The sequence below is a fragment of the Thalassophryne amazonica genome, chromosome 12, assembly GCF_902500255.1.
Source record: "Thalassophryne amazonica chromosome 12, fThaAma1.1, whole genome shotgun sequence".
Taxonomy (NCBI): domain Eukaryota; kingdom Metazoa; phylum Chordata; class Actinopteri; order Batrachoidiformes; family Batrachoididae; genus Thalassophryne; species Thalassophryne amazonica.
The window spans coordinates 61,345,342-61,372,745 of record NC_047114.1 but is presented as its reverse complement, the minus strand read 5'-3'; the positions used below and the strand labels follow the sequence as shown (position 1 = coordinate 61,372,745).

Below are 27,404 nucleotides of genomic sequence, written 5' to 3'. Positions count from 1 at the left end.
CATCTGTCTGAGTGGTTGCTTTTGTTTTTAGCTATCTTCATGTTAATGTAGGTATCTGCTCATCTGATCATGGAGTAATTTGATACATGAAAAATAAGAAGTCAGTAAGGTGACTAACACAAACACGCCCCCCCCCCCCCCAAATTCACCTAAGATATCTTCCTGAGGATGGCATGATGTAAAATACACTCATAAATCCTTGTTACGTCTCAGTTAGGTCGCACTTTTCACATAAATGCACAAATTCTTGATTGTTCCCATTGAGACACTGCAAACCAGGGACGAATACATATGGAAAGAGGTGAGTGACCCCCAGGGCCCCTACATCAGAAATCCACTTTCATCAAAAAAAGACCACCCCCTCCCCCTTTTTTTTCAGATCCTGACTACAGGCCTGAGATTTTAATTTGAATTGAATGAAGTAAAAGCTGTAGAAAAGCTGTCCCCTTAAAATGTGTTTATTCTGAATTATTTAAATAATGTGAAAGTCTTTCTATAATGTGGTGCTGCATTGGAGTAGCCTTTTACTGTGGGCAGCCTAAGGCACACCTGTGCAATAATCATGGTGTCTAATCAGCATCTTGATATGACACATCTGTGAGGTGGGATGGATTATCTCGGCATAGGAGAAGTGCTCACTAACAGATTTAGACAGATTTGTGAAAAATATTTGAGAGAAATTGGTCTTTTGTGTATATAGAAAATGTTTTACATCTTTGAGTTCAGCCCATGAAAAATGGGAGCAAAAGCAAAAGTGTTGCATTTATATTTTTGTTCAGTGTATAAAAAGGTAGATGATGAACATCTTATGATTTGGGCGTGCAAAAAATTTCTAAAGATTTTTGCTTTAATCCCTGCATATGCTCATATTGTGGAACAGCCAAATGACTTAATGCTATCTAATGCAATAGATGTCAGTTACAAATATAAATGTATTGAAGCATTGTTGATTAATTGGGGGGGGGGGGTCAAACCAGGTCAGTATTTGTGTTGTCTGAACTGTTAGTTTTCTTGCTACAGACTGTCAAGAGAAGAAGAATTATACATTTCTCTATGATGCCAGTAAAATTCTAAAATGCTAAATAATTATTGAAATACAGCACTCTCTCTCCCCTCCCCCTTTGACCAGCTGGCTCAAATCTGTTAGAAGGCACATGGGAGTCTTGAGTCTTGATGTAATATGTCTTCTTTTGAACAATTTATTTACGGAGCTCTACTGTGAAGCAACCTCACAGTATCTCCAGTCCCAGACACTAAAGCTTGTAATTCATTTGGATTTGGGTGTCTTGGTGGCTTCCCTCACTACCTTCCTTGCATTCTTTCAGTTTATGAGGACAATCACCTCTACAACAGTTTCATACTTGCCATTTATATACCATTTAATTCATCTATATGAATAGTCAGTGATTTATTTCCAGTAATCTGAATGTAAAAGTGATTTTATATGTATAGTAGGTTGTAAATAGCTGCTCTTTTTTTTTTTCTTCTTATAGTCAGGTCCATAAGTATTTGAAATGACAGTTTTTGCAGTTGTGCCGTTGACTTCACTGTGAAGCTTTGTTACTTAAAAATGGCTAGTTTTTTCTTTTTTGCATTTTGCAAATTGCATTATTCCTTCAGAGGCGTCATGAGTGTCTTGGTGGCTTCCCTCACTTGTCTCCTTCATGCATTGAACTCATACTTTTTGTGTTATTGCTGTAAATCCAATATTGGAAAAGTTCATGTATCCATCCACCGACTTCTCAAAAAGTATTGATGATAATAGACAATCACCCCCCAATTTCAGTTTGAGAACCTTTTTGAAGCCTGACATTTTGCTCCGTTGTGAAGGTAGATGCGCATGTTCGTGCGCAGGAGAAGATGACGCACAGAGCGCTGGCTCTGATGTGAGCGCGCTGCGTTACACAATATGCATCGATAGTCGTGCCCGTGGTCGTCTGATATTTCTCTGCCACACACCATTTAAACTGATGAAATGACAGAAAATCCAGATCGCATCCAAACGCGCGCAGCCGCATGTGCGCGCTGACGGACGTCGGCTGCGTGGCGCCGCGGGACAGATGGAGGAGAACAGCATCGACACCGGCCTGCGTCTGCAGCCCGAGCCCGAGGACACCGGTGAGCAGGTCCCACACCGACTGTCAAACACTATTTAAAGAAAAGGGCATGTTCATTTTGTGGAGGAGGTGCAGAGAGGAAGTTGGTCAGCAGCCTGGATTTTGTGTGTGGGCTTTAAAAAAATGCATTTTTAGATCACATTTATTCACTAAAAAAGACCAAATTTTGCAGGAACCAAGTCTTTGGATTTGTCGTGTTAGAAATGAATGTCGAGGTTCAGCTCAGCCCTGCAGCCTGACATATTTAGACGTTTAAATAATGTCTTCAGAACGTGATGATCAGCTGCTGGAGCATTGCAACAAAATCAAACTGAGTTAACAACTGCTTGGTTGCATAACTGTTACAGTTCTGTCATTATGTGTGCATGATGGCAGCGAGACGTCCTGCAGGATGAGATGTGTTCGGTCCTCACCGTCTTCCTGCTAAATCTGTCGTGGAATTATAAACTCCAGGCACAAATCCCCTGTGGGTGTCAGTTCCATGGCTGTGGATGACCTCAACGCACACATGCACCATGCATGAATACATGCTGCTGCAGAAATCCTCACCTTCAACAACACTGACAGTGAAATATTTCACTGGTTCAAACACTTGAAACAAATCATTAGAAGCCTATAATTTATAGCTGTAGCTGCCAAACCCTGCCAGTGTGTTATTGATTATTTTTGATAGTTGTTCAAAGATGATTTGTAATAGTTCCCATCTCCCCACCTCGTCCCTCATTATCGACCCATCCTGGTGTCACAGCATGAGCTGATAAGAGAGCAGTTGAATCCTCTTTACCGTGACACTGCAAAATCAACACCATCACAATTCTATCATTATTGATAAACGGGCTTTGACCTCAGAACACACACGTTCAAAAACAGTTGTTCTGTGGCCTTCTGCAGTGGGATTGTGCTGCATACTGCTTTGCAGCTTGGTGGCACGTTATTCTGTCCTGACCCTAATCCCACAGGGACTCATTCTGTGTGTGTGTGTGTGTGCACATTGTCATTCTTCTGCTTGACTGTGTTAATCTGCAGCTTGCAGCAGCAGGTGGTCCTGTGCATTAGAGGTGGGCGGATCGATCCTAATATCGATAATATCGATACCAGCGCTGGTATTGATATTGAACAATCCTCGTGTAAAAAGATCGATTCTCAAGCTATTTTTCTCTTCCGCACGCATTGACTGCTGCGCACGCAGATTCATCAAAGTCTACTCTCTGTCTGTAAGAGCAGCGCTGCTCTGTGTCACAGAACACGGAGCAGCGCACCCTTGTATTGTGGTTTGTCAGCCCTCTACCTCAGGAGATTTTGTTTTAAGTTGTGGTGAGTGATATTTTTTTTAACAAAAATGTTGATTGTGATAAAGTATTTTGTTTGGCAAATTCTATCCTAGGTCTTTTGGATCCTTTGGATCTATGAAACTTAAATAGGAAAAAAGTATCGGTATTGATATTGGTGATATTGGGCCTGTATTTACTTGGTATCGGATCAATACCAAAATTCCCAGTATCGCCCACCTCTACTGTGCATCCTGTCCAGTCAGGGTTTTTTTTTTGTTTTTTTTGTGCAGTCATGTTTTACGAGGTAAAGTTTTTGGCAGTGTGTTAAGTATTTTCTCAGTTTGCAGAAGTTAAGGCAGAAGTTTCTACACGTCAGTCAATAGGACACAAAGTCTACAGCATTATACTGCAAAGAATTCAAATGAAATAGCCATGTTCTATGTATACTGTTTCGATTTTGGACATCTTAAACTGTGTGAGCTGTGCATTTGAGGAGTTTGAGGAGGAATTCATCTCCTTTAATATTTACATATTGTTTGGACTGTTGCCCATTTGGGACCAAAATCACTGATATCTCAGAAAATAACAGTCCAATCAAATTGCCATTTTTATGAGGTTTGGCTTGGATTGAGATACAAAAGCACGCCAAAGGGCAACACTCTCCCCAATTATTGCTTGACGCTGTGGACAGACACATAGGCGATTAGAATATAGAATATGTATGTGCAAGCAAATAGTATGGCAGGATGAGGTACCACTGGAGTTTGCTCACAGATCTTGAGTTTACCTTGATCCTAGGGTACTTTGAAGTTCAGTCTTGCTCAAACACACACACACACACATATATATATAACAGTCAAGAGTGATAAGGGTTTGAGTCACTGACCTTTTGGTTAATGGGTTACCCCCTTACTCACCTGCACTGCTCCCCTCCCATGTAAACAGGCCTTGTTATTAGTGAGAAAGCACCTCTTTAAACTGTACATGTAATTGGTTGTTGATGTCATCTGGGGACATCAGCCAATGGGAGCTCAGAGATTAAAGAAAGAAGTCAATCCAATAGAGTTTCAAACACATCTGCTGTGGGAACAAAAAACACCAACCTCACATTTTGATCTCTGACACTCACACCAGGTTTCCTGAGGAATCTGAGGTACATTCCTCTCTTTGGATCAGAAAACTTTTATTTATTTTTATATTTTAAACTCTTCTGCTGGTGAGTGAACAGACAATTTATTTTCTTTTTTCTTATTTTCATATCTTATTCTTAATTTCTTTTTCGATTTTATATCTGTGTAAAAAGGTGCTGGTATGGAGAAGAAAACGGGATCTGAATTTTGAATATATTACACTGTAATCTTTGTTGTATATTTATTTCAAATGACGCAGGTAAAGTAAATGAATACAAATTGAAAAGAGTCCTGACTAAATATTGCAATTATTTACTTTTAGTGTGATGTCTAAACTATCGTTTCAGAGAAATTATAAAAAAAAGTCAGACAGGCCATCTTGTTCTTGAAAATTGTTTTTCAGTCTGATTTATGGAAATTGGTTGAACCCAACATCTCCTATTTTACTCAGAATTATACAGACATAATATTTAGTTGTAATGGTTAAATCTGCACTAATCAGTGGTTGTCAGACATTTTCTTATGCCACTCTTTAGAATTTAAAAAATACCTAATATGTTCCCAAAATTGCAACAAATATTTTCAAATGTTAGTAATAGAGAAAGCAAGACTTCATTTTAATGTATTTTCCTAAATAACATTGTTAGTTTTGACGGGCTTTCAGTAGTTTGTTTTGAAGTATCCTGCCAAAAAGCTATAACTAATCAGCTGGTGGGAAAAGTCTATAATATAAACACAATAAACATTGCATGTTGTTATCTACAGTGCATCTGGAAAGTATTCACTGCGCTTCACTTTATCCACATTTTTTATGTTACAGCCTTATTCCAAAATGAGTGAAATAATTTTTTCTTCAAAATTCTACACACAGTACCCCATAATGACAATGTGAAAAATGTTTTTTTTTTTGGAAAATTTATTACAAATAATTAAAAAAACCCTAAGAAATCACATGTACTTAAGTATTCATAGCCTTTGTCATGACGCTCAAAATTGAACTCAGGTGATCATCCTTGAGATGTTTCTACAGTTTAACTGGAGTCCACCTGGGATAAATTCAGTTGATTGGACATGATTTGGAAAGGCACACACCTGTCTACATATAAGGTCCCACAGTTGACAGTACATGTCAGAGCACAGCCAAGCATGAAGTCAAAGGAATGCTCTGTTGACCTCTGAGACAGGATTGTCTTGAGGCACAAATCTGGGGAAGAGTACAGAAACATTTCTGCTGCTTTGAAGGTCCCAGTGAGCACAGTGGCCTCCAGTTTTTCATTTTTAATAAATTGGCAAAATAAAAAAAAAAAAACAACTTTTTTTATGTTGTCATTATGGGGTGTTGTGAGTAGAAAGAGAAAAATGAATTTACTGGCTGTAACATAACAAAATGTGAAAAAACGTGAAGCGCTGTGAATACGTTCTGGAAGCAATGTAAATACATTTTGTTGAGTTCTGATAAAGTCACAGAATGAAATTATTTGTTTATTCTGCTCAGATTTTTTTACTTGTTGGACTTTATCTCCGCTGCAATCTCACCTCTCTCAACTGTTCTGACCCCCCCCCCCCCCCCGTAACGGGTCTGCACCTCTGTGCTTTACTGGGGCCCCACTCCACAGTTTGACAACCACTTTTTTAAATTACCCCAAGCTTGAAAATCTTTCAGACTGTTACTTGGAAGGTTAAAGCATGAGTGATGATGTTAGTGATCCCTGCTAAGTCATTAATAAGCTAAATTGCATTCAACAAGTTACTGATGCCCAAGCCTCTCTTTTTCTTTCCTCAGATCCAGCCAAGAAGGTTCAGGTCACAGAGGTGAGAGTTTTTTAATTGTTTCTGTCACTTTTTGGAGTATTTGGTTTAATATATTTCTCCATAACCTTTGGTGGGACCACATGTCACATTTGCGCTCTGTCTATGACAGATGCCGTCTGCATTCGGTGCAGGTCTAGCCCACGAGAAAAAAATTGGCCACAGAAGGGTGGATGCCTCTGGAGAGACAACTTACAAGAAGGTGGGATTTTTCATCCCTCATCCTCTCTCTCCTCTTATTCCTTTCTTTACACTGAGATTCTGTTTACTTAAATCCACTGGTGTAGTTCAGGGGTGGACCTCAGGCTAAAACCCCGCCTGAGTATTCTGCACACAGTGACAGTACAAACAGGACTTTTTGATACTTTGAATCACATAAAATTATTGCTTAATTCCGTTTTGAAATACATAAAAAATTAGAGGCATCTGAGTGTTGATACGTGAATACATAAAACTGCATCATATAACAGTTTTGGACACATTATCGTAACGTAATTATGTTTGATTTTAAGTGATTTACAGATTGATATAAGTTTTACATAGTTTTTCTAGCTCTAATGTTTGTGGTGATATCATGGAAAATGTTTTTAGGCCTATATTTTTGACAATCTTAACCTTTGACCAGTCTGCTCCAATAGTTAATCATATGGAGACACTCATCAGAGGATTAATTGTACTAAGTTTGGTGAAAAAACTGCAAAAACATTTTTAAGATTTCATGTAACTTCATTACATTACGTTGTTGGGTCATGAAACAGATACATCTGCATCAGAAAAATGATCCACTCTTTTAACGTGTTCATAACAGTAAATTATTTTTTATAATAACTGAGTGATTGCAAGACTTACAGCAATTATTCAAATATTAGGGCAGCGCAGCCTCGTTTGAACCCTGTCTGATATCGCGGGATTTGACCACTTATGTGGACAAACGCTTCCGTTGTGCAATATATACACAGCATAACTTCACACAGATAAATGGTATGCTGTTTTGTTTTTGGCAGCAATCACAGTTGCGGAAAGTGTTTTTTATTTTTGGTTCCCAGTGGAGAAGGGAAGATGAGGCGAATGGGAGACGTCATGTCTGTAAGTGTTAGTCTACACAGCTAACCAGAGTAGCTACGTTCTCTTACCTGCAAAACCACCTCGACACGTTTGAGCTCCGGGTCATAAACAATCCACAACACATGTCCACTTTCCCACTGCATCATCACTTTTTCTTTGTATTTTCTCTTTGTTTCCATGTAATTTGCCCAAAAACTCTGAGAAAATGCCATGTTGTTGTCCCCGGAAGTAGAGAAATTACATCATATGCGTCATATTTTACCCGTTTAGCGCCCACCCTCAAACGAGACTGCAGTGTCCAGTTCATTCAGAAAAGTATTACTTCAGAAAATTTTAAATACTAAGTGAACCAAGTGCTTCAGAAAACCATTTGCTATATGTACTAACAACATATCAGAATAAGTACTTTAGAAACAATTGTTTTTTGGAAATTCAAAGTACAATAAAAACAATTTCTTTTTAAAATGACTCACGGTTTCAAAACACTGTGGCATCCAGTGGACAGTGGGGATTCAGTAAATGAAGAAAAAAAAAAACTTCAACAAAACGCAATCATTCAGTGTTTTAAAACATTTAGGACATTAAGGAAATAATTCCTTCAGAAAACATTTCGCTTCAGATAATTATGCACTCTTTTGAAATGGCTAAAAGAAATTAAATGAAGCATTTTTTTCATGAAGTAGTTGTGCATTTCAAGACTTGCTGTTTCAAAACAGTTGAATGGGAAGGTATGTGGGGTGGATCCAGAAATCGTATTCATCACAGCTGAGCAATCTGCTCATTCATGGAATGACAGCATAATATTGTCACTGATGTTTTAAAAAAAAACATTATAAGCATCTCTTTCCATCATAGAAATAGGATGAATTTATCACAGTTCTATGGACAGATGATGCAGCATAAAAATGATTTCATATTGTTGAACACAGTGAGATGTTCACTTTTTTCTGTGGAAGATAATGACTAAGAAATTGTAGCAAACATTATGTTAGCAAACTTAAAAAAACTTTCACTTGGGGTTGGTGGGAGGAGATGTGTCTCCTCCCATGATCCATGAGTAGAAACTGTGCCCAGACTTTTGAATTTTGTGCCAAATAGTTCACGTTTGTTGTGCAATGTGCATGCATGCTTTCGAGTGTGCACAGTGTTTTCAATCACTCACAAATATTGTGCTGATGGCCATAAACTTTGGATCATCTGTCTCATCTTACTGGTTGTAGAGGTATCGCAGAAAATGTGTTTTTCGCACCAAATATTTGCGAACCTTGACTTTGTCCAGTCCTCTCCAAAAGTTAATCATCTTGAGATATCTGCCCAAGTAATAGTCTCACCAAATTTGGTGAAAATCCATTAGGCCTCATTTTAGAATTAGAATCAGAAACAGATTTAATTGGCCAAGTATGAATGTGCATAGAAGGAATTTGAGTCCAGACTCTCTTTGCTCACTTTACACAATAGATGTAGGTCGACACCAGCAAAAATCCAGAAACAAACAGACCTTAGTACACATAAAAAACAACATAAATAGGCATAATTAAAAGATAAATAGACACACTTAAACATGGATCACAAATAACTATCTGGTTGGTAAGTGTGATGTAACGCATCATGTGATTTTCAACTTCCGGCTCCAAATAAAAAAGGCGTGCTGTCATTGAGAACTGCACTGAGACGCTCTGATCAGGCTGCACTTAAACTGTTGCACATGGACAACAGCATTAACATCGCAACATAAAACTCTCTGTATATTGTGCCTAAAACTCTTCTGGATATATTAACTGGGATTTTAGACGTTGTTATTGCATTTGTTTTATGTAAAAATGCCAGAAGCTCAGGTCGTTTCTCCGTTATTTTCAATGGGAGTTGCTGCGAGCTGCGATCACTTCCTGTTAATGTCGTTCGGGGGGGAAAGTGAAGTTTGCTCTTTAACGTCCTGTTTATTGTAATAAATATTTTTTTAATAATAAACAGACATGTATATTTTACCTGTGCATAATAAAATATATAAATTAAAAGAAAAAAGTTTTATTGAGTGTTCTTACCTTATAAACAGATGAATGCAGTTAACGGAGGTGGAGGCGGAGAACGGAGGGACGTAGGTTTGCGCACACTGTAAACACAAACTAAACCTAAACTGTAAATCCTTAAAAGGATCATACAGATGTAACTTTAATTGTAAACTTGCAGGTCTTTGGACCTGGAAACAGATTTATCACGTGATGCGTTACATCAGAGCTTAACAACCGGATAGACAAAATATTAGGAATAGAGAAAACCTATACATTAATACACAGTTATAAAGATACCATTTGCATTTTTATTTACATAGTGTGTATTTGTGCAAAGGTTTGTTGTAGTGATCTTGTTCACAGACAGACACACAGGGCCAATTACAGTACTCTGGTTCGGGTGTCAATTATTCAGAAAATGACTCACTTTTTCAACATTCTCAAAATACTAAATAAACTACTGTAGTTGTTTCAGAAAAGAGGTTCATTTTTTTGAAATGCTGAAAACATCATAATGGTGACATCCAGTGGACAAAATTAATTAGTGCAACCATTGTGTGTGTGTGTGTGTGTGTGTGTGTGTGTGTGTGTGTGTGTGTGTGTGTGTGTGTGTGTGTGTGTGTGTTTAATTTTATATTTTCTTTCTGTTTGCCCTCCAGACCACCTCCTCCGCCTTGAAAGGGGCCATCCAGCTGGGTATCGGCTACACTGTCGGACATCTCAGCTCCAAGCCCGAGAGAGATGTTCTAATGCAGGACTTTTATGTGGTGGAAAGCATCTTCTTCCCCAGGTGTGCTTTGTTTACGTGCATATTTACATTGTGTTGTAGAATCCATCCACTGTAATTTCTCATTTCTAACCCTTCTGTGGTGTTGACAGGGAGGGCAGTAACCTCACTCCAGCACACCACTTTCCAGATTTTAGGTTTAAAACCTATGCACCTGTGGCCTTCCGCTACTTCAGAGAGCTGTTTGGAATTCGACCTGATGACTATCTGGTAAGATATGCTTTCTGTCTTATGATGTTTAGAGTGTTTGGATTTAATGAAAAACAAATTGCTACAAAAATGTTTGTTTTCAAGTTTACAGCATTTCACTGCCAAACAGCCAAAAGCATTGATTAGTTGATTGACTGGGAAGTGATCATTTTATAGGCCATTCTTCACTTAAGTAATTTATCATCATGAAATGCAAAATTTAGAATGTTCCAGCATTTTAAACTTAATTATTGTTCCTTTTTCTATTCTATTAGGGATGGTTTTAATTTAAAATTTGTCTACAACAAGTGGACTGGTTTAAGCATATTTCAAATATTCAACTGGTTTAACACATTTATTATCTTATCTTTCATTTAAACTGTCTTCAACTGTTAACAACTTGGCTGAAATAGAGATAAATGTGTTTTCAACCAGATATCAGCTTTTAACCCTTTAATATTCTCACATATTTCAGTAGAATGTAGTAGATCTCAATATGCTCCACCAAATGCTTGAGTTGACCATTAAGGGTTAAAGAATAGGACTTTTAAATTCAATTAAATCTGATGAATACAGTGACATAAACAGAATATCTTTGGATTTTAGACTGTGGTTTGTACATAAAAATATTTGAAAAGCCTCTTCGGGCTTTTTAAAAATGATTTTCTGTCATGTAAGACAATTTGTAGAACAATTTTTAATTGCAGTGCAAAAAAGCATGCTACGTGCACCCGTCACTCTCTGCTTCTCTGAAAATAAAAATAATGTTGCTGTATTTATATTACATATTTATGCATAAATATATTCTGATTGATATTTCATGAGGGTGCCGGTGCATGCAGTGACATGTGGTACGCAAGGATATACCATTCAAGTGATGGTTTATCTGTGCAAGATGGAGATTTAATAGTCTGATATGTTTCTTTTTAAACTTAAGTGACATCAGGCAGCAGTGTGAATGTTGTTAGTTTTTCATATTTAAAGTTTTTACTGTTGTATTTGACCTCTGGTGGTTCATTTCTAAAATTAAAATACTTATGTCAAACAGTGTCATTGTGATTACAGTAACTCAAGAGGATCATCCTCCTCCTCTTGATGTTTTATTGATGATATTCTTCACCTTAATATGACTGACATCATAATTAAAGAGCAGTGAGTGCAGTGAATTTAATGATTCCCCAACATTCCAAGGATATCAGAAGGGTCTTGGGAGTATGACCAACTAGTCTACATGTGTTTTGTGGACTTGGAAAAAGCATATGACTGGCTCCCTCGAGGTGTCCTGTGTGGGTTCTGTGGATGTATGGGGTACTGGATTCGCTGCAGCGTGTGATCTGATCTCTATATGTCCAAGTGGGAGCTGTGTCTGCATTGTCTACATTACATCAGATCTGTTTCCGATGGGTGTTGGACTGCACCAGTACTGCCTCTTCTCACCAGTCCTGTTTGTGATGTTCATGGACAGGATTTCAAAGTGCAGTCAGAGATTGGAGGGTGTCCAGTTTGCCAACATCAGCATTACATCTCTGCTTTTTGCAGATGATGTCGTTCTGTTGGCTTCACCAGGCGGACACCTCCGAAGCATACAAAGTAGGTTTGAGGCAGAGTATGAAGCAACTGGGATGAGAGCCAGCACCTCCAATTCAGTGACCATGGTCCTCTGTCAGAAAAGGGTGGATTTTCTCCTCTGGATCAGTGGAGAGTCATTTCCCTGAGTGGGGGAGTTTAAGTATCTTGGGGTCTTGTTCACGAGTGGGGGTAAGTTAGAGGGTGGGATCGATAGATAGATTGGGGCGGCATCTGATGTTTTACAGACACGCTACGGGACCGTCGTGGTGAAGAAGGAACTGAGCCGGAAGGTGAGGCTCTCAATTTACTAGCTGATTTATGCTCCTGTCCTCACCTATGGTCATAAGCTTTGGGTAATGACTGAAAGAATAAGATCACAAAACAACCTGTTTCACTGTGAATCTGATTAGCATTAAAATCCAGCCAACCATTAGACTGTCCAATCAAATCAAAAGAGATATTAAAATGTTTCTGTTCAAAACTTTGTTTTTCTGTAAAATACACCACTTGACAAAGGCCAAAGATGTTTGAACTACTGTTTCATTGCACATTTAAATCTTATTTTGTGTGTGTGTTTGCAGTATTCTCTCTGTAACGAACCACTGATTGAGTTGACAAATCCGGGTGCAAGCGGCTCCATATTCTACGTAACCTGTGATGACGAGTTCATCATCAAAACCGTCCAGCACAAGGAAGCGGAGTTTCTGCAAAAACTGCTTCCTGGCTACTATATGGTAAGTCAGACTCATTTGAATTCATCTGTATGTTATTAGTCCAGTGTGCACAAAACTTGTTTTTTTTTTAAACTTGTATTGGGTGCGTGTGGCTAATGTGCACAGAAAAGCTGTGCTGTGTGTTTTGTAGCAGTGATGGTGTGTTCGTGTACATGAGTGTGTGGTAAGTAGTAAACCTGGAGTCATTCTGATCCTCTTTATTCTGCCCCCTGGTGTTGATCCTCGCCACAGCAATGCCAACCCACGGTTTTGTGAGTGACAAGAGCACAAAGGTTGTAAAAAGTCACCAGCAGGTTAAGCACACAGCAGGAACATGAGGCCTGTGGATGAGTCATGCTGCTGAGCTGGATTGTTACCAAACAGTGTTTATACGGTCTTCATTTCTCTTCCTCCTTCTCCTCCTTTGCCGCCTCTTGTGTCTCTGTAGAACTTGAACCAGAACCCCAGAACTTTACTGCCAAAGTTCTTTGGCCTCTACTGTGTCCAATGTGTGGGAAAGAACATCAGAGTTGTTGTGATGAACAACATTTTACCGCGCTCAGTATGCATGCACCTCAAGTTCGATCTTAAGGGTTCCACCTATAAGAGGCGGGCTTCCAAGAAGGAGAGGGAGAAGTCCAAACCCACCTTCAAAGACCTGGACTTTCTCAGTGACGTTCCCGAAGGCCTCGCTATGGACCAGGATACCTACAGCGCTCTGGTCAAAACTCTGCAGAGAGATTGTCTGGTGAGCAAGACGGCAAAACACAGAGTGCACAAATCTGCCAATGTGCAGAAAACTTGATGTCAGAATACTCTCAATCTGTCTGTCTGTCATCATAATTTGATATTTTGTTATTTATGTTTTATTTCTCATTGTCTGTTGATCTATATTATATAAATAATCAATGCTCATAAGTGAAATGGTAAGAATATTTGCATGAGCAGAAAGATGGAACATTTGTTTCCACAAAGTACAACCGAGTGGAAAGGAATTTTCCTTCTTTCAACAAAAGAAATTATAATTTCTATTGCACAAATGGAAAGCATTCATTATTTGTTTTATATGACACCTCAATGCGTCCACATCATTTGATGTTTTACTTAAAATTAGAGAGGTGTTTCTGAAGGTTGAAGGCAGCAGGAGGATATCTCAAATCTGCCCTGCAAGACCCGCTGACTTCAACGGTGTGTGTGGAGCACACGCCTGCTTTCTTCAATCCACTGAAAAATCACTGCAAGAAACTGTTCAATTCTTCATCTGACAAGGCTTCAACAGCTGTTAAAGATGTACCTGCAAACACTGCGGCTGCTGGATTTAGCTTCCTCATATCATGGAAGCATTTTTATGAGAAGCCAATGGAGCTGCGCAATCTTTCTGCATTTACACATCAAGCGCTTTGCTGTGTCATGGAGATGTGCAATAGAGCCAAACACATTCGGGAAAAATTCACAGATTGTTCTAAAAATGCATGCTAGAGACATCAGCCATGCAGTAGTACAAATGATAAATTCCACGTAAAATACAATTCACCTCTCAAATGATCTATTCAGGCATCATATAAATCCATTTATAATCCTTTTTAACACAAAACAATCTGCACTGTAAGTAAATTTTAGCTTTCATTTGTATCTTGGCATCAAAATAACTGAGCAGCCATATCCACATACAAGCAGAAATGATTTATTTCAAGATGCACTTTGGAAATAAAAATTAAAGCATCTGTAAAATTAAAGTAACACAGGCATATTGCCCCCATTTACACAAATGACATGTAATTATGTTTTGAGGCCCAGATTAGATATCTGATATTTCTTTTTTTGGTCTCAAAAACATACACAGTTGGGTTTCAAATACCGGCAAAGGGAAACCAGTTTTAGTTGTAATCCTGATCTTCTGGTGGACTTTTAGAACATAATCTTAATTCCAGAGTGTTAATTTAGGCCTCCTTCCTTGATGTAAATTTGTATGTAATACGGTAAATGGCAGATTTTCTGGTGAAACCATGAATCTTTTTGAAATGGATCCTAAGGAGGAATCTTAATTATGGAGATCAGACATTGTCTCCTGTTGCCTTGGTTTCATTACTCAAATGTTTTTATTTACTTTGATGTACAAGAAGGCACTGATTTTACATGTAGACCCTTAAATACAGCTAAATGGAACTCAATTAACACCAGGTTATGTCAGTTATGCCTTTAGAACCTTTTACATGTATTTTTTATCATTTTCTGGAATTTCTTGGATTCTTCCTTGCTGTTTAAAAAGGCATTCATCTTGGTCCATGTAAATTGTTATCCCATTGAAAAGCTGACATGTTGTGCTGTAATTGTGAGTGTGAATGTGTTTGTCTATATGTGGCCCTGCGTTAGACTGGTGTCCTGTCCAGGGTGTGCCCTGCCTCTTGCCATATGTCTGCTGGGATAGGCTCCAGCTGCTTGTGACTCTTGATTGAAGTCAACGGGTATAGAAAATGAATGAGTTTTAAATGGAAGTAAACTACACATTCTAAGTGACTTAAAGCACATTATTTGAAAGGAAAATGAATTCTCAAATCAAATCAATTTTATTTATATAGCGCCAAATCACAACAAACAGTTGCCCCAAGGCGCTTTATATTGTAAGGCAAAGCCATACAATAATTATGGAAAAACCCCAACGGTCAAAACGACCCCCTGTGAGCAAGCAGTTGGCGACAGTGGGAAGGAAAAACTCCCTTTTAACAGGAAGAAACCTCCAGCAGAACCAGGCTCAGGGAGGGGCAGTCTTCTGCTGGGACTGGTTGGGGCTGAGGGAGAGAACCAGGAAAAAGACATGCTGTGGAGGGGAGCAGAGATCAATCACTAATGATTAAATGCAGAGTGGTGCATACAGAGCAAAAAGAGAAAGAAACACTCAGTGCATCATGGGAACCCCTCAGCAGTCTAAGTCTATAGCAGCATAACTAAGGGATGGTTCAGGGTCACCTGATCCAGCCCTAACTATAAGCTTTAGCAAAAAGGAAAGTTTTAAGCCTAATCTTAAAAGTAGAGAGGGTGTCTGTCTCCCTGATCCGAATTGGGAGCTGGTTCCAGAGGAGAGGAGCCTGAAAGCTGAAGGCTCTGCCTCCCATTCTACTCTTACAAACCCTAGGAACTACAAGTAAGCCTGCAGTCTGAGAGCGAAGCGCTCTATTGGGGTGATATGGTACTATGAGGTCCCTAAGATAAGATGGGACCTGATTATTCAAAACCTTATAAGTAAGAAGAAGAATTTTAAATTCTATTCTAGAATTAACAGGAAGCCAATGAAGAGAGGCCAATATGGGTGAGATATGCTCTCTCCTTCTAGTCCCTTTCAGTACTCTAGCTGCAGCATTTTGAATTAACTGAAGGCTTTTCAGGGAACTTTTAGGACAACCTGATAATAATGAATTACAATAGTCCAGCCTAGAGGAAATAAATGCATGAATTAGTTTTTCAGCATCACTCTGAGACAAGACCTTTCTAATTTTAGAGATATTGCGCAAAAGCAAAAAAGCAGTCCTACATATTTGTTTAATATGCGCATGGAATGAAATATCCTGATCAAAAATGACTCCAAGATTTCTCACAGTATTACTAGAGGTCAGGGTAATGCCATCCAGAGTAAGGATCTGGTTAGACACCATGTTTCTAAGATTTGTGGGGCCAAGTACAATAACTTCAGTTTTATCTGAGTTTAAAAGCAGGAAATTAGAGGTCATCCATGTCTTTATGTCTGTAAGACAATCCTGCAATTTAGCTAATTGGTATGTGTCCTCTGGCTTCATGGATAGATAAAGCTGGGTATCATCTGCGTAACAATGAAAATTTAAGCAATGCTGTCTAATAATACTGCCTAAGGGAAGCATGTATAAAGTGAATAAAATTGGTCCTAGCACAGAACCTTGTGGAACTCCATAATTAACCTTAGTCTGTGAAGAAGATTCCCCATTTACATGAACAAATTGTAATCTATTAGATAAATATGATTCAAACCACCGCAGCGCAGTGCCTTTAATACCTATGGCATGCTCTAATCTCTGTAATAAAATTTTATGGTCAACAGTATCAAAAGCAGCACTGAGGTCTAACAGAACAAGCACAAATTCTACTCATAAATAAATGAACAGCATTTCTATAGCAGCCTTCTATCTAAGATCAGATGCTCAAACACACACACACACACACACACACACTATGCCTTCCCCACCCACATTTTTATCTGTCTGGTTAAAGGGCTTTAAACCTACAACCCTCCACACACAAGATCACTTCACTAAGTTAGACCACCCACACTTCCCCTAAGTGTGCAAGGGTATGCATGTGTGTGTGTGTGTGTGTTTAACTGAAGCTTTACCTTTTAACGCCAGGTTCTGGAGAGTTTTAAGATAATGGACTACAGCTTGCTGCTGGGCATCCACAGTAAGACTCAGGCAGAGCGCGAGCATCAGTCCCAGGGCTCCTCTGCAGGAGGTGACGAAAAGAGACCTGCCATCCAGAGAGCCTTGTACTCCACGGCCATGGAGTCCATTCAGGGCGGTTCCACCTGCAAGGACACACTGGACAACGATAACACGTCAGTAAGAATTCATTTGCACCTTTGTCTTTGTTGTCAAAGCCAAACATACGGATGGTGTCTCCTCTCTGTGTGCAGTATGGGTGGTATTCCAGCTATGGGAAGTAAAGGAGAGCATCTCCTGCTGTTCATTGGAATAATTGACATCCTGCAATCCTATAGGTAGGTAACATAAAAATGTCACATGTTCATATCAGAACATCAATGATGTACTTTTCGAGGTGTATTTAACACATTTCTGAACAATCAGAACAAATGATGACAATTTAGATTTTTCTTTATTGGGCATTGCAACAAAAACAAGTTGCATCATTGAAAAATGTCAAGTAATGATATTTCATGGACAGTACCCCAAAAAGAATAGTGATATTTCCAAATAATGACGTAAGCAAATATATAAGCATATGTTCAGACCATTTCATTCACGTGCTCTTAAATGCCAATCTCACCATTTTGGGGTCAAAAGAGAACCTGAATTCACTCACTCACTTGTTTCTATTACGATGCAAAGTATGAGTACAAATTCATCCCCCTTTACATAAGTTACACACTGATAAGGTGAGGCTAAGGAATATGTGACAAAATCTGAAAATCACAACACAAAATCTGGGGTTTGTTTTCCTGTTCTCTCATCTGCAGTTTACAGTAAGAATAGTTTGAAATGTCATTTATTAGTAACTTCACTAAATAACCGCATGAAACTTGCTTCTGTGACAGACTGATTAAGAAGCTGGAGCATTCTTGGAAGTCTCTTATACATGACGGGGTGAGGAACTCTCACATACATATATAGTGAGGAAAATAAGTATTTGAACACCCTGCGATTTCCCGCTTAGAAATCATGGAGGGGTTTGAAATTTTCATCTTAGGTGCATGTCCACTGTGAGAGACATAATCTAAAAAAAAAAAAAAAAAATCCGGAAATAACAATGTATGATTTTTTTAAATAATTTATTTGTATGTTACTGCTGCAAATAAGTATTTGAACACCTGTGAAAATCAATGTTAATATTTGGTACAGTAGCCTTTGTTTGCAATTACAGAGGTCAAACATTTCCTGTAGTTTTTCACCAGGTTTTCACACACTGCAGCAGGGATTTTGGTCCACTCCTCCATACAGATCTTCTCCAGATCTTTCAGGTTTGGAGTTTCAGCTCCCTCCAAAGATTTTCTATTGAGTTCTGGTCTGGAGACTGGCCAGGCCACTCCAGGACCTTGAAATGCTTCTTACGGAGCCCCTCCTTAGTTGCCCTGGCTGTGTGTTTGGGGTCATTGTCATGCTGGAAGACCCAGCCATGACCCATCTTCAATTCTCTTACTGAGGAAAGGAGGTTGTTTGCCAAAATCTCGCAATACATGACCCCATCCATCCTCCCTTCAATACGGTGCAGTCGTCCTGTCCCCTTTGCAGAAGAGCACCCCCAGAGTATGATGGTTCCACCCCCATGCTTCATGGATGGGATGATTTTCTTGGGGTTGTTCTCATCCTCTAAACATGGTAAGAGGAGTTGATTCCAAAAAGCTCTATTCTGGTCTCATCTGACTACATGACCTTCTTCCATGCCTCCTCTGCATCATCCAGATGGTCACTGGTGAACTTCAAATGGGCCTGGACATGTGCTGGCTTGAGCAGGGGGACCTTGCTGCCCTGCAGGATTTTAAATCATGACAGCATCATGTGTTACTAATGTAATCTTTGTGACTGTGGTCCCAGCTGTCTTCAGGTCATTGACCAGGACCTCCTGTGTAGTTCTGAGCTTTCTCAGAATCATCCTTACCCCACAAAATGAGATCTTGCATGGAATCCCAGACCGAGGGAGATTGACAGTCATCTTGTGTTTCTTCCACTTTCTAATAAATAATCATAACAGTTGTTGTCTTCTACAAAGCTGCTTGCCTGTTGTCCTGTAGTCCATCCCAGCCTTGTGCAGGTCTCCAGTTTTGTCCCTGGTGTCCTTAGACAGCTCTTTGGTCTTGGCTATGGTGGACAGGTTGGAGTGTGATTGATTGAGTGTGTGAACAGGTGTCTTTTATACAGGTAACAAGTTCAAACAGGTGCAATTAATACAGGTAAAGAGTGCAGAATAAGAGGGCTTCTTAAAGAAAAATTAACAGGTCTGTGTGAGCCAGAATTCTTACTGGTTGGTAGGGGATCAAATACTTATTTGCAGCAGTAACATACAAATAAATTATTAAAAAATCAGACATTGTGATTTCCGGATTTTTTTTTTTTTTTAAATTATGTCTCTCACCGTGGACATGACCCTAAGATGAAAATTTCAGACGCCTCCATGATTTATAAGGGGAGAACTTGCAAAATCGTGGGATGTTAAAGTACTTATTTTCCTCACACACACACACACATATATATATATATATATATATATATATATATACATATATATATATATATATATATATATATATATATATATATATATCACATTTTCTGATTTTTGCCTAAGTCTATTTGGCCAAACGGTGAGAGTGGTGAATGGTTACTCTTGTGTTCCTTCATTTCCACCTTTGACCCTCACAGGACACTGTGTCGGTCCACAGACCTGGTTTCTATGCTGAAAGGTTCTACAAGTTCTGCAGCATTACTGTCTTCAAAAAAAGCTGCTGTGAGTTGACAGTGCCCACGAGCCAGGCATTCCTCTTCTGTTTTGATCACAGTGTCAAAAGAAGTTTTTTTTATATTTTTCAGTATTTCCTCTTCTTTCTAATGAAAAGTAACAATCCTCTGCTGTGACAGCGCTACGTCAATCTCCTTCTAAGAGGGTGCGTGGGAATCTTGCCATGTACAAGAGTGGCGCCACGGGAACGGGTTCCTCAGCCAGTCAGCCTCCCTCGGTAAGCGACGAGAGACAGGAAAACATGGACAACCTGGAGAACCTGCGAGGAGCTCACACTTACCCCATAATAGAGGAAGGAGGTGGGATTTCTAAACCCCATTTTGTCACACTCGTGTGTGATTTATACAATAGCAGACGTGCTCGGAGAGCACAACGATGCCACACCCATATTTCAAAATGATCTAGCACCGTGGTTTTCAAACTGTGAGGCGCGCCTCTCCCTCGGGGAGCACCAGAGTTCTTCCTTTGGGGGTGGGGTGGGGGTGGAGGGGGGGTGGGTGGGTATCATGAACCGATTATTTTCGAGAATCATTAAGAAATGATTGGATCCACTGACATCAGTAGCCTTTTTGCTTAATGATTGATTCCCTTATTGGTTCTACAGAGCAGCCATTGTTTTGATGGTGTTTTATTGGGAAAATGATCATTTCTTTATGTTGATTACAGACCCTGCAGCGGGTTAATCAACCGCTTCTGTAACGGCTCCGCTTTGAAACTTGAACCAATGATACAATGCTCCGATCAGCTGCTTTGTTGGTTTATTGCTTCACTGCTTTTCAGAAGCAACAAGTTTGCTTGTTAACCCCTCTCAAAGCCATTTAAAAATGTCAATCGTGAATCACATTTGTGCTCATTAAAGTCACTAACTGGGACTCTAGTCTTATTGCAGGTAAGAAATGAGAATTGTCCTCTGTTCTGTTCACACAGCTCCAAACGCTTCACCGCTCTCTGCTGAGACAGAGTCCGGTTGCAATTAATAACTTCAAAGTGAATCACCATTTAAATCAAATGACACCTCTTTCCAAATGTTGTAACACAGACAACAGACTAAAATATATATATTTTTTTAATCCAAAATGAGACGTCCTGCGTTCTTTATGAATTATATTGATGTTGACTTGCAGCACAGCCGAGTGCAAGAGCTCAGCTCAGAGGTATAGAGTTAGATTTGTGCCGTTAATGTAAAGGAAATGCTTTTGAGAAAACCTGCAGATTTTGTTTATTTCTATTTATGTCCAGAGATCAAGGATCCAGTGACCAATTTCATATTTATTTACTTTAAGACTCAATAAAATGTTATTGATATCGAAAACCTGTAAAGCAGTGGTCTCCAAACTATTCCAGAAAGGGCCGAGAGGGTGCAGGTTTTCTTTGCAGCCACTGACTTCAGCAGGTGATTTCACTGATTAACATCACTTGGAGTAGGTGGGATGAGTTCATCAGTGAAATCACCTGCTGGAGTCAGTGGCTGCAAAGAAAACCTGCACCCTCTCGGCCCTTTCTGGAATAGTTTGGAGACCACTGCTGTAAAGCCTACTTTTAGTACACAGAAAATTCACAGGAGGTATTGATAAGGAATCAGATCAATAAGCGGAATCGATAGTGGCATTGATATTGATAAAATCTTATCAATACCCATCCCTTATTATTTATGTTAAAATATGTTAGTTATGCCAAAGACATTTAAAAACACACAGAGATGTTTAAAAAACGATGTTTAAAATATGACAAAAGATAAAAAAAAAGAATAGAACGTTCTTTAAAAACACGTTTAAATGTTTGAAAAGGGCATAAAATGTGTAAATGCATAGACAGTTCCTTAAAAACAAATACTTTTCAAATGTGTTTAAGATGTGTAAAAGAATAAAAAGGAACACATGAAGATATTGAAATTGTGTGTATGTGTGTTGTGGGGGGTGGGAGGGGGGCAGCTATTCATTTGTTCTCGGGGGGGGGGGGCTCACTGTCCCACACTTAAAAAACCCCTGATCTAGCATGTAAAGAAGACTTTACATCATGTTGTAATCGCTCAACGCTATCACAATAAATATAAGATCTGAACTGTTTTCCAGAGGTGGGACAAAGTCACCATCAAGTCATTCTCAAGTCATGAATCAGCAAGTCCCAAGTCGACTCTCCAGTCATAATGACCACCAGGTGTTTGAAAGCTGACTTGAGACTTGAATTGGGACTTGGAGATTGATGACTTGAGAATGACTTGACATTGACTTTGTCCCAACTCTGCTATTTTCAATAAATAAAGGTAATACCAGGAGTGTAAGAAGCTGGTGGGACAGGGGGAACATATCCCCCATACTTTTTAAAAATGTAGATTTAGTCTCCCTGATGTTTTTCCTCATTGTGTGTGTGTGTGTGTGTGTGTGTGTGTGTGTGTGTGTGTGTGTGTGTGTGTGTGTGTGTGTGTGTGTGTGTTATTTCTCATCATTGTTCACACACACCTGATGATCTGTTTTGTGTCTGCATCAATCAGGGAGAGATCCGCCATGCACTCCTCCGTCCTTTGAAGACGCCACCACGGCCTCTATTACAACCACACTCTCCTCTAACAACTCCTTTCCGACTACACCCTTTGACACACCGGAGCACCCGCGCTGCAGGAGACAAATGCACTCCCCAGTTGTTGCTAGGTGGGAGTGGTTGTGTCAATGTGACATGCATTATGCTGCCCACGTGATGAAGTATGATTTATCTTATAGACCGCTTCCTGTTTCTAATGTAAACTCCTTAATGTCCTGTGTAATTCCAGGTCTCAGAAGAAGGTAGCTGAAGTTCATGAGGAAAAGCAGCAGACTATAACAGTGGAGGTGGAGCTCAGGTATCCAGGTTTAGTAGCTGTGGAGACTGCCATAGCTGGTTGTGTCAACTCAGTTGTGCTTACATGGCTCCAAGTTTGTGTTTTCAGTGTTCACAGCATATGATGCCCACCATCAGTGCAGTTCTTAATAGGATGAAGAGAATATGGATAGATGAGCAGTGCTCTAATCATAGAGAATCAAAACCAGAAATATAATATAAAATGCGAGATTACAACAGGGATGTGTTAGAGAAGACCAACACTGGATGTGCCCATCTCCTAAACATCTGGCTGAGAATCAGCATCACCCTCAAGGTGTCAGTGATCTTACATGGGACAAGTCTGATGGTCAAGAGAAAGAAGATGGAGAGTGTGATGGGGTGAAACAGTTTGGGGAAATGGGTATGGAAAGCAAGACAAAATAACAAAAATTAGAAGTGTGAAAACATTAAAATCATCTTCAGTGGCATGAGAGTCTTTATGAATGTCATCATTTTACAATTTTATTTTACATGGTGTAGATTTTTAATGATTCACCAGTTTATGTGTCCTTTTTAAAGATATCAACATATAGTACCTTAGTTCTTAGGTTTCCATTTGATAGCATATAGATTATGCTTTTTATTTTCCTATAGTATGCCAGCATAGATACCAGTACACATTACATCATAGCTTCTGTTTGTAATATAAAATACCAGATTTATAGCTTAGCCTACTACCTATAATTTAATTTTACTACTAGTCTACTTACTAAATTACCTATACTACAATCTTCTCCTGTATTAATATTTAGGATTTAATACCTACTCCTGTATCTTATATAGTACCATATTTATTGTATATGCTGTTTATATGTATATGTCTTATCTTTCTTATGTCTTATTATTTTATATATATATATATATATATATATATATATATATATATATATATATATTTTATTTTTATTTTTTTTGAGCCGCTTGGTTGGGTAGGAAGAGTTCCCATGGGATAAAAAAGCTTTTCAACCTACCATCCCCTGGTTCTCAAGAACAGGCACCTGACTCTACTCTACTCTTTTCTACTCTTCTATTTTACTCTTCCTATTTAGATATTTAGATATACCTTAGTATACTGGCATAGTTCCACCTTAGAATTGGAATATAATATATAAGATATACCTTACTGAATTTTCATAAAGTTTGAGTGTGCTGATAATGAATCCTAACTCACTGTAACCATGGAAAAATGTTCTGTGAAAGAATAGTCAATATTGTATGACATCTAATTGGAAGTTAAAAAGAACAGATGTCTTTAAAGTATGAATTTAGGAACACCACCATCACCATTTAGTTTTGCAGTGCTTTCCAGTAAGTTGATACAAAGTGCTATATAGCATCAAAACGTGTTTTAAAACACAAGACATTTAAAAGCAATCGTAATTTAAATAGACATACATATTTAATTGACTACTGAAATAAAAATGAATGGTGAAGACATAGAACTAAAGAAAAAAAATAGACCAAAAGATGAAGCCTGGTTTCCTGCTGACTTCTTTTTCACCTTACGAATACTAACTATGCCTCCATTTTGACAATGCAAGGCACATAACGTTTCCACACAAGGTATTTTTATACAAATGTACATATTTTACATGTGAATAACAAAAATCTAAATTTTGATCTCATATGTACAGGAAGCCAGAAGTGAAGCTTGTAGTGGAATAGCATAACCATATTTCTTTGTCTCAGTAAGAACTCAACAGCAGCATCTTGAACCATCTGCATAGGTTTATGACTAATGTGTGGCAGAGAATAAAACACTGTAGTAATCATTTCTAAAAGAATATGTCTCAGTTTCTCCACAGACAGAATAGTTCCAGTTACAATATTTTTAAAAACGTCACATCATATATTCAGTGAAACCGTTATTTGATCATATGTCGAACAGGACCAGTTACCAACATCTCAGTATAAGAGAATTTATTGTATTAATAGGAATGTGCAGTATACAATAGGAACACATATGGCCCCATGCAATATTGCCATATTTTCCTAAGGGTGACATATTTATTTATTTGTTTGTTTGTTTGTTGTAATCTGGGAGTTCATGCGACTTATACTCTGGTGTGACTTATAAATTGAAAAGTCATGAATTTGTTGATAATAATAATAATAATAATAATAAACTATTTATATAGAGCTTTTGGAGGAATCAAAGCACATAAACCAACTCCAATAATAATAAAAGAATAAAAACCAATAATAAAAGTACATGATGGCATTGCAAAGCAATTCCAAATTAAGCAGCTTACAATAAAATCAAATGAATTTACGTTTTTATTGTATTGTTTACAGTGGTGACTGCCAGCAATTCATGCCCATCTGTCCATTTAATTTGTCCAAACTCTGTCATATAACATCCAGCATGTTGTCCAATGCACATTTATTTGTTCATCTTGCTTACTTTTGGAATTTAACAATTCTGATGATACAAACCACAAATGGAGGGTTTCCTGCCTAAATTCAGTGTTCACTTTTCTGTGTTGCTGTGCGTCAACAATATGTGTTTAACTGATGATTTCTGTAAACTGCTTCAAATAACATACAATATGTTGTCCAACATATGCTTATTTGTCCATCTTGCTTATTTTTGGAACTTAAAAGTCCTTATGTTAAGTAACAGCACAGGCTGTGGTGCACACATGTGCTGCAATAAGTTCCTATCTATTGTTGAATACTCCCAATGGAAACACGGTGTTAAAAAGTGAGTTTCACATAAATAAAAAAGGTTCAGCTTGCATACAGTTATTTCCTCTTTACAATGCATTTTTGACAGATATTCTCTAAAAAATTATGGAACTTAAAGGTCAAGTGTTTCAAAATTTCATCACCTCTCAGTAATTACCTTATGTATAAGTTTGACAAATAATGGCGGCTCTTATGAACAATCAAAAAGCAGACGTTGTCCAAGGTCTACATTTTTCATCATTTGGAAAAGCATTGGCATGTAGCGTACAGTGATTGGGTGGATTTGCCATTTATTTGAACTAATCAGTAATAAATGGTGCTGTGTGGTCATTTTGCTTCCAACAGGCTTATTTCAAACAAGGAAGTAGACTAGTGAGAAAAGCTTCCAATACACAGATAATAACTTTAGATTTGACTGGAGCTGGACAGAGGACAACATCTGTCTATTTTACTAGTTTCAGGTTCATTCGTGGCACACACAATGACTTTTCTAAACAACAGTCTAACGTCTGTGCTCCCATGTGCCTTCTGGTAAACTGCTTTAACTTCACGTCTTCTGTCTGTCGTTTTGTGTCTTGCAGCAAAGTTCCAAAGTGCACGGAGCTCACACAGATGGCAGACGTGCCCCCCGATCATCAGTCCTGTGCCGTTCCTTTATCCACGTCTCCCTGTGATGCTCCGTTTTCACCCCATTCTTCTTCCACTCTTCCTGCTTCCTTGGCCTGTTCTTCCTCTGCCACTGCCCCATGTTGTCAGTCATCTTCCACTCTTTCTTCATCCATTTCTCCATCCACCAAACCCCTCACCTCGACCACAGCAGCTCCAAAAACCGCCACCTTACCGCCCAATTCAGCATTTACTCCCATCTTCCCCTCATCGTCACACTCCTCCACCCACATCCCCACCGCCTCCCCCTCCCCCTCCCTCCTCTCTCCAAGCCCTCGCGTGGTCCAGGAATTGCCGCATACGTCTCAGAATCAAATGACTGTGTCCAGCAGCAACAACTCTCTGGATGGGGAGGTGCAGGTTTCTGACATCTACTTTGTAAGTCCACATTTGTTACTGAGGCTGATGAAAACACCCTGAGACAGTTTACTGACAGAAAGGACGCGCTCTATCGTACTCTCACACTGTACATCCTTCAGTCTTGCCAGACTAAACCCGCCTTTAGATATTTTTACACCCACACACAGTGGTAATGTTTTCAGCCCTGTGTGTTTTGATCCAGCTTGGACCAAAGTTGGTGGAATGACTGAGGGTTTGCCAAAGAAAAAGCCATTTCATTTTGAGGAAAAACTACTTAAAATTCAAGGTGACTAATGCTGGTCTAATGATTATACACTCAACAAAAATATAAACGCAACACTTTTGGTTTTTGCTCCCATTTTGTATGAGATGAACTCAAAGATCTAAAACTTTTTCCAAATACACAGTATCACCATTTCCCTCAAATATTGTTCACAAACCAGTCTAAATCTGTGATAGTGAGCACTTCTCCTTTGCTGAGATAATCCATCCCACCTCACAGGTGTGCCATATCAAGATGCTGATTAGACACCATGATTAGTGCACAGGTGTGCCTTAGACTGTCCCTATAAAAGGCCACTCTGAAAGGTGCAGTTTATCACACAGCACAATGCCACAGATGTCGCAAGATTTGAGGGAGCGTGCAATTGGCATGCTGACAGCAGGAATGTCAACCAGAGCTGTTGCTCGTGTATTGAATGTTCATTTCTCTACCATAAGCCATCTCCAAAGGCGTTTCAGAGAATTTGGCAGTACATCCAACCAGCCTCACAACCGCAGACCACGTGTAACCACACCAGCCCAGGACCTCCATATCCAGCATGTTCACCTCCAAGATCGTCTGAGACCAGCCACTCGGACAGCTGCTGAAACAATCGGTTTGCATAACCAAAGAATTTCTGCACAAACTGTCAGAAACCGTCTCAGGGAAGCTCATCTGCATGCTCGTCGTCCTCATCG

The 27,404-nt window shown here is 39.0% G+C and overlaps 1 protein-coding gene across 6 annotated transcripts in view; it reads left to right on the top strand.

Annotated features, from left to right (window-relative positions):
• The first annotated feature begins 1,925 nt into the window (after positions 1-1,925).
• Positions 1,926-27,404, top strand: part of LOC117521678 (phosphatidylinositol 4-phosphate 5-kinase type-1 gamma-like) — a 40,133-nt gene continuing 14,654 nt past the window's right edge. For all 6 annotated transcript variants that reach the window (XR_004564017.1, XR_004564018.1, XM_034183013.1 and 3 more), the window contains exons 1-15: positions 1,926-2,118; positions 6,302-6,330; positions 6,440-6,529; positions 10,061-10,191; positions 10,281-10,398; positions 12,528-12,680; positions 13,108-13,407; positions 17,033-17,238; positions 17,317-17,400; positions 17,956-18,004; positions 19,778-19,862; positions 19,994-20,173; positions 22,366-22,522; positions 22,642-22,710; positions 26,000-26,462. Coding sequence is in view for 4 of the 6 variants with exons in the window: in XM_034183013.1 (XP_034038904.1) it covers positions 2,061-2,118; positions 6,302-6,330; positions 6,440-6,529; positions 10,061-10,191; positions 10,281-10,398; positions 12,528-12,680; positions 13,108-13,407; positions 17,033-17,238; positions 17,317-17,400; positions 17,956-18,004; positions 19,778-19,862; positions 19,994-20,173; positions 22,366-22,522; positions 22,642-22,710; positions 26,000-26,462 (2,172 nt within the window). In the remaining 2 variants the exon portion in view is untranslated. The remainder of the gene's footprint in view (positions 2,119-6,301; positions 6,331-6,439; positions 6,530-10,060; positions 10,192-10,280; positions 10,399-12,527; positions 12,681-13,107; positions 13,408-17,032; positions 17,239-17,316; positions 17,401-17,955; positions 18,005-19,777; positions 19,863-19,993; positions 20,174-22,365; positions 22,523-22,641; positions 22,711-25,999; positions 26,463-27,404) is intronic.